Source organism: Camelus bactrianus, chromosome 3 (genome assembly GCF_048773025.1).
Source record: "Camelus bactrianus isolate YW-2024 breed Bactrian camel chromosome 3, ASM4877302v1, whole genome shotgun sequence".
NCBI lineage: Eukaryota > Metazoa > Chordata > Mammalia > Artiodactyla > Camelidae > Camelus > Camelus bactrianus.
The window spans coordinates 111,456,996-111,467,641 of NC_133541.1; the positions used below are offsets into that span (position 1 = coordinate 111,456,996).

At 45.4% G+C, this 10,646-nt stretch overlaps 1 protein-coding gene across 4 annotated transcripts in view; it reads left to right on the forward strand.

Annotated features, from left to right (window-relative positions):
- The window catches only part of LARP1 (La ribonucleoprotein 1, translational regulator), a 90,984-nt gene extending 83,048 nt beyond the window's left edge, over positions 1–7,936 (forward strand). For all 4 annotated transcript variants that reach the window (XM_074360977.1, XM_074360978.1, XM_074360975.1 and 1 more), the window contains 5 exons: positions 772–923; positions 3,168–3,312; positions 4,884–4,993; positions 5,173–5,300; positions 6,799–7,936. In XM_074360977.1, the coding sequence (XP_074217078.1) occupies positions 772–923; positions 3,168–3,312; positions 4,884–4,993; positions 5,173–5,300; positions 6,799–7,008 (745 nt within the window). In that variant the 3' untranslated portion in view covers positions 7,009–7,936. The remainder of the gene's footprint in view (positions 1–771; positions 924–3,167; positions 3,313–4,883; positions 4,994–5,172; positions 5,301–6,798) is intronic.
- Positions 7,937–10,646: the final 2,710 nt, after the last annotated feature.

Consider the following 10,646-nt stretch of genomic DNA (forward strand, 5'->3'; position numbering starts at 1 on the left):
AAGCCATGACATCTGTAGGACCAAGAAGAGAGAAGCTCTTTGGTCTGCGAATTAGAGAAAATTTAAGGAAAGGAGCTTCATCGAAATCTAAAAACATAGGAGTAGTCTGGAGAACTTAATGCAGATTCCAGGAAGAGGAAGGCTGTCTTCTGATGTGCTGCTGTGGTTGCATGGCATTCTCTCAGGAAGAAAAGTAGCTGGCTGGTTTCAAAAGTGGGTATCTGCTGCCTCCCTCAGGACAGCCAGGGAGTTGAATAAAAATACAGACTTCTAGGACCCAGATTCCTTTTTATTTATTTTCAGAAAAATTGCCCCAGGGTTCCATGTTCCAGAGCAAGGTTTGAGAGCTCTGACCTATGCACTCTACTCCCTGCAAAGATAGGCATGGTTTTAAGAAAAATATAGATGCATTAACCCATTATAGCTCATAAGGAAAGTTAAATGTTAACGGAGGTTAAATAAACAGCTAAAAGCTCAGGTTTGGGTACAGATCTGGGGTGTTAAATATTAGCCCTGTGTGACCCAGGGTGAGACTCCTAGTCTCTGTGAGCCCCGGTGACCTCTCGGTAAATACCATCCAGAGGCTGATGCAAAAAGTAAGTCAGACCCATGAATGTAATAACTTAAGTGCCCAGCACAGTACCTGGGTCTCTGTTGCACTATGAGAGGCTGGGTCTTGGCTGTTGGAAGGGGCCAGAGGAACCCCACCTAACCTGATGGCTGCCTGCCCTGGGGACCCTGCTGATACCGTCTTCTTCATGGTCTCTCTAGCTCCAGCCCCTCAGAAGGCACGCCTGCAGTTGGCAGCTATGGCTGTACCCCTCAGTCGCTGCCCAAGTTTCAACATCCTTCCCATGAGCTGCTCAAGGAAAATGGCTTCACACAACACGTCTACCACAAGTATCGTAGGCGCTGCCTTAACGGTAAGAAGCGTAGAGGGAGAGGGCTGAGCTTCCTGGGGCCCTACTCGGATCCACTGTGAGGGGTGGTGGAGCGGATAGCTGTTTTCTCTAACCTCAGAGCAAGAAGTGACTTGACATTACAGCAGGAAGGATTGAAGTTAGACTCAGAACTGATAGTTTTAGTGTATAGGAGGTGAAAAGAATCTGGTGCTTAGAACATTCCTGCTCCTTGATCTTTCTCTATTGGTATAAAAATTATTAAGACTTTTCCTGTTTGTGGCAAGACCGCCGACTTACCCATTGTCCAGTGTGGTCGTCTGTCCGTCACAAAAGGGTATGCATGAGGCAGCATATATTCTCTAAATAGGGGTTGCCTAACGATGGCTTATGGACCAAATCCAGCCAGCAGCCTATTTTTGTACAGCCCTGGAGCTAAGAACAGTTTTTCACATTTATTTTAAGTGATTGTGTGGGGAAGGGGAGGATTTATGTCAGAGACCATATGTGACCTGCAAAGCCTAAAATATTTATTCTCCAGCTCCTTATAGAAAAAGATTGCTGACCCCTGGTCTAGATGAGAGTGTAAGGAGAGAACATCTGGATGCTCTCACGTGTTTCTTTTTATCACAAAAGGAGGTGTCTTTTAACTGCAGGCTTCCGTCAGTTGTCTCTAAAGATACGCATTCGATCTTAATGCTCACTTAAAGTTGTTAAGCCACTTCAGCCCCCGTTTATTCAGCAACATATGGCTGCTAAATGCTTGGTTAATCTGCTTCCATCTTGGTGTGTGTGTAATAGCTTTATTGAGATATAATTCACATACCATACAGTTCATTCATTTAAAGTGTACAATGCTGTGGCTTTCAGTACATTCAAGAGTTGTACATCCATCACCAGAATCCGTTTCAGAACATTTTCATTACCTTAAAAGTAAACCCTGTGCCCTTTCCTAGTCACTCTCCATCTCTCCCTCACCCCAGTTCCTCCCAGGCCTATGCAGCCATACATAAGTCTACTCTCTGTTTCTATGGAATTGCATATTCTGGACTTTTCATGTAAATGAACTCATACAACATGTGGTCCTTTCTGACTGGTGCTTTCCCTTAGCATAATAATTTCAAGGTTCATTTATGTTGTACCATGTGTCAGTTCCTTCTTATTATCAAGTTACATTCCACTATATGGATATACCACATTTTGTTTATCCATTCATCAGTTGATGGACATTTTGGATTTTTACTTTTTGTTTATCATGAGTAAAAAACTGCTGTGAACATTCTTGTACTCGTTTTCGTGTGGACATTTAGGTTTTCATTTATCTTCATGGAGTGGGATCCTGGGTCATATCATAGGGTGATTCTGTGTAAACTTTTAAGGAACTGTAAGACTTTTCCAAAGTGGCAGCACCATTTTATATTCCTAACTGCAGTGTATGATGGTTCTGATTTCTCTGCATCCTCTCAACACTCATTATAGTTTGTGTTTTGAGTATAGCTATCTTTGTGGGTGTGAAGTGAAATCTTTTTATGGTTTTGTTTCCCTGGTAGCTAATAATGTTGAGCGTTTTTTTCCTTGTGCTTATTGGCCATTTGTATATTTTCTTCAGAGAAATGTCTATTCAGATCCTTCATTTTTTAATTATTTGCCTTTCTTATAAAGTTGTAATATTTTTATATATCCGGAATACAGGTCCCTTATCAGATACTATAACTTGCAAATGTTTATTCTCATTCTGTGGGTTGTTCTTTCACCAGGTTGATCATGTGCTTTGAAACACAAAGATTCTTCATTTTTTTAATGATATCAAATTAATGTATTTTTTCTTGTGTTTCTTATACTTTGGTATTATAGTATTTTTTAAGGGAACTATTTTGGACTTACTAATATTGTAGGACTACTGAAATCATTCTTGGTAATAAAGAGGAATATAATTCGTTGGAATGCACAGATTATTTGTTTGTGATTTTCCTTGTTCTAACTACACTTGAAAGCAGTAACGTTAGAAGTAGAGAGCTAAGATGACCTGGTTTCAGAAGCTGATGCCACCTATTTCTGGGGCGACTCAGGCCCAGTGCCAAGCAGCAGGGCCTGACACAGAGGTAGTTAGGCTCAGTAAATACCTCTGCAAAGACTAAAGAGGCAAGTGATAAGCCAGTAAATTGGGAGAAGAAAAGACCTAGGTCCTTGAGCCCCAGGATCAGCTCTCCCCCAGAGCACAGGGAGCCTGGGCCTAACATACGTCTTTACTCCTTTCTCCCCCATCAGAACGGAAACGCTTGGGCATTGGCCAGTCTCAGGAGATGAACACTCTCTTCCGCTTCTGGTCCTTCTTCCTCCGAGATCACTTCAACAAAAAGATGTATGAGGAGTTCAAGCAGCTGGCTCTGGAGGATGCCAAAGAAGGCTACAGGTGAGTGGGATTGGGGTAGAGGCTCCTGCTGGTGCTTGGGGAATAGTGAGGGGTCCTGGTTGGGTCTGCTTCTAGAACTGAATTTGGAAACCTATTGTACATATATTTCATTTACTTTGTGAAAAAATTTATTGCTTTTGAATGACTAATATATTCATATGGTTCAAGGTTCAGAGAGGTCAGAAGTTATATAGTGAGAAGTCTCCTCATCCCAGTTCCCCAGCCATTTAGTTCCTTTCCCCACAGGCAACCAGTATTATTAGAATCTTGTGGGTCCTTTTTAAAAGTACTTTGCTTATTATGTAAGTAAGGACATATCTATGTAGTCTCCTACACCACACCACACCCCCTGTTTTGTTTGCACAAAAGATGGCCTCTATTAGATACTATTTTGCACCTTTGCTTTTTCATTTAATGCTATATTTTAGAGATCATTCCATTTCCATATATAAATAACTTTCCTTGTTCTTTTCTATGGCTTTGAACTATACACAATGTATGGTCTTACACTGTAATTTATTTAACCAGTGTCCTATTAATAGCTACTTTGGCTGCTTTCAATATTTTGCTATTTTAAAAAAACAAAACTTAAAAAGGCACTTTTTTCCCCAAAGTAAAATGTTACCTCTATAAGCAGTTTGAAAAGGACAGAAATGTTTAAAGAAGTTAGGGGAAAACACCCTTCAGTCCTGAGACAACCAGTGTTAATGTTCTACCATATTTAATATATTTGAATGATGCAATGAGTGCCTTTTTGTGTCTTATTTATCATTTTTAAGCATGAACACTTTCCATATTAAAACATTTAACCTTTTTGCCTCCTTACAGAAGTTATTACACGCTTTACTTTTTTCTTTTTTTCACAAAAATGGAGTCATTTTACATATAACACTTTGAAACATAACTTCTAGTTTATAACATATTATAAACATCTCATTATATCTCATCAGTATATATTTATGTTACAATTTTTAATAGGTTTTATTATTCTATTGTATGAAGTTACCATGATTTTTTTCTTAATTGCTTCCCTCAGACATTTAAATTTCATTTAATAATACTATCATGAACAGTTTTTTGTATGTCTATAAAATCTAAATTTACATTTTTGGTTGTTTATCTGGTACATGTTCTTAGAAGTGAAATTTTGAGTCAGAAAAAACCTACTAATTGGCATGGCCAAATGGCTTTCCTCATGCCAGGGATTGGCAAACTTAAAATGGGCAGACAATAATTTTAGGCTTGGTGGGACGTTAAGGTCTCTGTCGTAGCTACTCAAACTCTGCTCTTGTAGCAGAAAGCAGCGAGTGGTGCTCTGTCAGCATGTGGGTGTGGGCAGGGGGCTGTTTGTGGTTCATTTGACCTATGTTTACTGACTTTTGGCAAACACTAAATTCTGGACCCATATAAGCTAGCATTAGATATTAGCCTTCTCAAAGGCTTACACTTTCTTACCATTTTTTAATAAACTATGTGTTGAAACTGTTTCATAGGTCATCTGTCATCCAGGTGTATTTCCTGTTTTACAGGTAAATTGTGTTCTGATTTCGCTGACTTATGTTCTCCTACAGATATGGTTTGGAGTGCCTTTTTCGATACTACAGTTACGGCCTGGAAAAGAAGTTCCGGCTGGACATATTCAAGGACTTTCAGGAGGAAACCGTGAAGGACTATGAAGCTGGTAAGAGTCAGAGTTGGGGCTCTGTGAGCCCTGGTCATCTCAGTCTTCTCTTTCGGCCCCCAGCTCCTCTGAGAAGCCTGGGCTTTTCCGTATCACATCACACCTCTCTGTCCTCTGGGCCTCTCTACTCAGCTTTGCAGCAGAGCTTCTCTCTACCTGTCTCTCCTCTTTCCCTGCAGGCCAACTCTATGGGCTGGAGAAATTCTGGGCCTTCTTGAAATATTCCAAAGCCAAAAATTTGGACATTGACCCCAAACTTCAAGAATACCTCGGCAAATTCCGACGTCTCGAAGACTTCCGAGTGGATGTGAGTGGAAGTCTCTCATCTTTCCCACCCTGGTTGTCCTGGAAAAAAAACTAGACCAGAGATCAGGATACCTGGGTCTTGGTGCCACTAGCCCAGGGATACTTCCCGCCCCCATTTGGGCCTCAGTTTCTGTGTGAAATAGAGGGTGGTAAGTGGGCAGTGAAGGCTGATTGGAAGATGTATGGTAGCTCCTCCCTCCCTTTCCCATGGTGGATGTGGCTAAACCATCATAATGCTCTTTCCCTCCTACCTCACATCCTCCTTGCTGCTGTGCCCTAGTTAGAGGATCAAGATGAGTACCCAAGGTAAACGTCTTTACTCTTTCTGGGGGAGTTCAGTTTCAACCCCAGAAGTATTTATGTCCAATTCTTCCCTCTACCTACCTCTTCTTGGAGCAGCAACTCAACAGTGACATCCAGTGGTGGATCAGGGTTATTGCTACTGGTTTTTTGTGCTAGGTGCTTTGGGGACTTTTCCATCAAAGAGTTTATAATGTAGTAGGGAGATGCCAGCCATCTTAGTTCCATGAAACCTTTTAGCCAAAGGGCAAATAGAAGTAAATGATAGTCCTCACATGTATTTAAAAAATTGACATTGAGTTTATTATGTGTCAGGCACTGTGCTAGGCACTTTACATTGATCTCATTTAACCTTTAAAATGTGAAGCAGGCAGGGTTTATTGTTACCATCACTATAGCAGTGGATGAACTGAAGCCTGTGGCCACCCAGTGGGATAGTGGCAGTGCTGCTCAGGCCTCCTGATAGAAAGATGAGGCTGTTGTCTACCATCCTGAAGGATTTTCTCCTTTGGGGGCCTGCAGCAGGGCACATATATAGAGAAGCCTTGTCATAGGAAGACTTACTGGGGGTAGAACAAGAAGGGCTCAGCAGTGGCGCCCAGAAAGGGGAGGAAGCATCCTCAGACCTTTGGCATTGGTGAAGCTAGACTGAATCCTAGGCTACTCTTAAGATAGTGTCCTTTTTAGGGGATCCCTTGAGTGGGATGAGGCAGTTCCCAAGAGCATCTGGGCCTTCTGAGCTGGGGCGTCCCAGCATGTTGCCTGTCACATTCCATGTATCATCTCCTGAGCAGCGATGCCCCTTCTTAGAAGGGGAACAGAAGCTCATAGGGATTAAGTCCTGGGCTTCAGAGGTAGATGGACCTGGCTTAAATTTTGTCTTCACCACTCACAAGCTCAGGGGCCCCAGGCAGATTATTTTTGTATGTTTCACTTTTCCTCCTCTGTAAAATCAGATGATCTTGTCTACATCAAAGGGTGGTGTAGACCCTATGAGAGAATGTAGATAAATCAGCATGAGGCTTGGCATCTTGACCTGGAGGTGTGCTTAATAAAACTGGTAACTGGTTTGTAGGGTTATAAACCTAGTCATTATCTACACTAGGAGCTAGGAAGTAGGGGGTTTCTAGACAGTCCTGTCAAGGAAGGGGGTGTGGGTAGTGCTCCCTAATCACCCATGACTCCCTCCTCTGTTACAGCCCCCCATGGGTGAGGAGGGCAACCACAAGCGACACGCAGTGGCAGCAGGAGGTGGCAGTGGTGAGGGCCGGAAGCGGTGCCCCTCCCAGTCTTCCAGCAGGCCCGCCACCGTGATCAGTCAACCCCCCACACCACCTACTGGCCAGCCCATCCGGGAAGATGCTAAATGGACAAGCCAGCACTTGGACATACAGACTTTGGGAAAGTGAAAAGCTCCTTAGCCCTGGGGTTTTGGGGGGTAGGTGAGAGTCCATGGGGGTGCCCAGTCCCAGGAGAGGGGACAGAGAAGGGACAGGCCTCAAGTCATTAGGATGGGCCTTTGTGCTGAGTAGCAGTGTGTATACCATTTGGCTTTGAGAGGTACCCCTGGGCAGGAGCCTCCACACACCTCCTCCCCCTTCTGTCCCCATGACTCTTCTTCATGTCCTAGCTTCTTCTGAAGGGGGGGAGGCTAAGGAGGAAGGTTTTTTTTTTTTTATATATATATATATATATATATATATACATATACATATATATATATATCAAGTTTTAAATTATTGATAGTTCGTCTGTATTACCAAAATCACTCTAGCCCTGCCCACGGCTGGTAGGCCGCAACCCTGGTCCCCACCACAGCCTCCTCCTGCTCCCCCTCAAGCCAACTATGCAGCCCACAAGAAGGCCCTGTGGGCCCCATTGCCCAGCACTGCCCCACGCAAGGCTCTGGCAGCGTCCCTGGGCCCCACGAGCACCAGCCCCTGGGTCATCTGGGGCCTGCCATCACCGTGTTCTCTCCCTGCTGTCCCCACCACAGCCTTCTGCCATCTTTTGGGAGAAGGAAACCAAAGGATCTAAAAGTGGGGGTGGGGAGGGCTTCAGCCTCTCTCCACTTCCCTCTCCCCATACCCTTTACTCCCCAGCCCAGAGAGACGCTGCTCATACCAGAAAAGACTATTGAAAGATGATTTATTTTATTTTTCTCTGACCTTTCCATCCTTGGAAAATGGAAGAAAAAAAAAGACAAAATCGACCATAAAAGACCAAAAAAAAACCATCAGAAAACCCCCACCTAATCCACAGAAAGTGATGTCTTTCCCCTACCCTTGGAATTTCTTTTTTTTGTTTTGTTCTTGGAAAAAATATTTTTTTAAAAGTTGCCTTATTGTGGAGCGGGAATCTGAAATAATCAAATGCCTGTTTTCCTCGGTGGAGTCACCTGGAAGAGCTCCCACCTTCTCTGGATGTGCCTGGGCTGGATTGGCTAGAATCTTTCTCTGGACCGAGTTGCATGTACAGTGCCTCCTGCCTGTAGGCAAGAGAGTTGGGGGCGGCTCAGATCAGAGCCGTGCTCGAAATGTCCCTCCTGTTGCATCATTTGAAGCTGACGTCCTGTGTCTGTACACTGCTGCCACTGTCGTGTCCTCGCTCTGCTTGCTGTTGCCTCACGCCAGGCCCCATCCTGCCGTGACACCCTTCATCCTACCCTTGGAACCCCAAGGCCAGGTTTGCTTCAAACTGTTGAAGGACAGTATTGGCCTGGATCTGGGACACACTTGTCCTCAGCTTGACCGTCTCCCCCACCTCAGAGGGGAAAGGTGGACACTGGGCAGCTGAGGCTTGGAAACAATTTTTCTCTGAGACCTCAAGGAGGCTTTGTCTCACAAAGGTGGAGAAAGATGCCATTCTTCCCCAGGTCGGGAGGGTGTCCCCATCTTGCATCCGTCCTCTGCAAGCTGTCTCTGCCCACCCTCCAGTTGATCCTACCGGGGAACGGGAGGCAAGGCGGCTTTGGGGGTGGGGGGAATCCTGCTGGTTGCAGAAAGGTATATGTGGACATAGAGTATACCTGACTTCTCTTCTCCGGCCGCTGACTGCTTGGGTTGGGCTGTGAATGACAATGGAATGACTGGAGTCTCCTGGAATCTGAAGCTAGGGAGGGTGACTGAGGACTGAACCTCACGGACTGGGCTGGGTGCCAGGTGTGGGCGTGACAGACAACACGGTCACCCATGGTGGTGTTGGTCACGCACTGACACTTTTTGGCCCTCTTTTCAACTGCTTCCTCTTTTGGGCCCAAAAGTTGGGAGTAAGAGACAGTATCCCAGGCTGGCAAGGGCTTGCCCTCTGGGGCACCTCATTGCTTTGGCCTGTGCCCCCTTTTCTGCCCTTCCACTGTTCAGTATGGGCAAGCCCACCTCAGTTCCTATGAGCCAGTTGTCTCAAAAGCCAAGAATGAGTGTCTGGTCTCTGCTCTGACAGTGGGGTCTGAGGCTTTTCCCTGCCCAGTCTGGTGCCTGCCCCACCACGTGCCAGACACTGTACTCCTGCGTCCCCTCTTCTTTCCTTTATTCCCCCTTCCTTTCCTTTGGGTCGCTCAGCCCTGTACTGTATCCAGCACCACAGAAACCTCAGTGTTTGTCCTCTGCTGGGTTTGGGAGCACAAGGAGTCCTTGGGGGTGCAGGGAAAGGCTGTTCTTACCTAGCATTTACTCCCAGGCCAAAGGGGCTGCCATCCTCTCCCTGATCCCACAGACACCCCCGAAGAGGAAGCCCCTTTGTAGGGGAGGTGAGAACTTCAACTCATCATGGGCTGAGGGTGTGGGGGGAGAGGGCTTTTTTGCTTTTTTTCTTTTTCTTTTCTTTTTTTTTTTTTTTTTTTTTTGGTAACATGTTAGGAGTTAAATGTTGCAAAGAGTAGTTTACATCTTCACTTTCTGAAGACACTTGAACTTAGGACCGATGTATCTGTGACAAGCATGCCAGGAGTGGCCAGGGCCATCAGGGCATGCCACTTCACACCTGCCATCTTCCACGGGGATCCAAGATCTGACACAAAGCAAGAGCCTGCCCAAATCATTCTGTTCATTGTCTGTCCTTCCAAGATTGGTCCATGCAAGCAGAACCTTTGGGCATCAGACATCAGAAGGTCTGCATACCCCAGCCCTGCTAAGGGGCAGGTTACTGTCACGTGCTCCTGAACCTGGGAGCAGATGCACTACCAGTGGGGAGGGGCTGCCCAGCCTGGACCCCCCCCCCCCCCCGGCTCAGATCGAGGTGCGGAGCCCCCTCGTCAAAGTTGTTACGTTTTTGTTTTGTTCTATTGTAGCTCTTTTTTCCCTTTCCTGAAGATTGATTTTATAAAAGAAAGCTGCTCAAGAAGCCCTGGACGCCCTGGAAGTGCAGAGGCAGGGCAAGGAAGTCAACTAGCTAGGGAGGGTGGGGTGGGTTTTTGCCAAAAGCCTTGGGTGGAGCGGTCGGAATCATCTGGTGCCGTCTGAGCGGTCGGAATCATCTGGTGCCGTCCTGAGTGGGACCCCAGAGTATCTCCTGTGTAGAAGGCTCCCTGGACTTGCCCCAACCCCCCACCCCCACCCCGCCTTCAGCCATGTTGCTGGCAGAGGCAGAGAAGATCAGAAGGTACAGCCCGTTTCTGACTGGAGAGGAAAACCTGTCATCTGGCTTTGCGGAGAAGGTTCCACCTTATGCTCATAATACGTTATCTTTACCATGTGCTAGGATATCACATTTTAAAAGGACAAAAAAAAAAAAACTGTAAAATACTTGAATGAGCTTGTATTATAACATTAATATTATTGAGTATCTGCTTTCCAGGCTGAAGTGATTCATTCATTATTCTAGTCCTGCTTTAGTCCTTTGTAATTTGTGGTAATTATGCTTTTCTTTTTAATACAAAAAAATGTATAAAAATAAAAACTTGAAAAGGCAACGGACTGGCTGGTCTCCCATCTTGGGTATGGCTTTTGGGAGTGAGGGATGGAACCTGGTTAGGGTTCCGACACCAGATCCAGAGGAACACGCTCGGGTTGGGCTGGTGAAACCTTTACGAAGCTCTGGCACTGGCTGT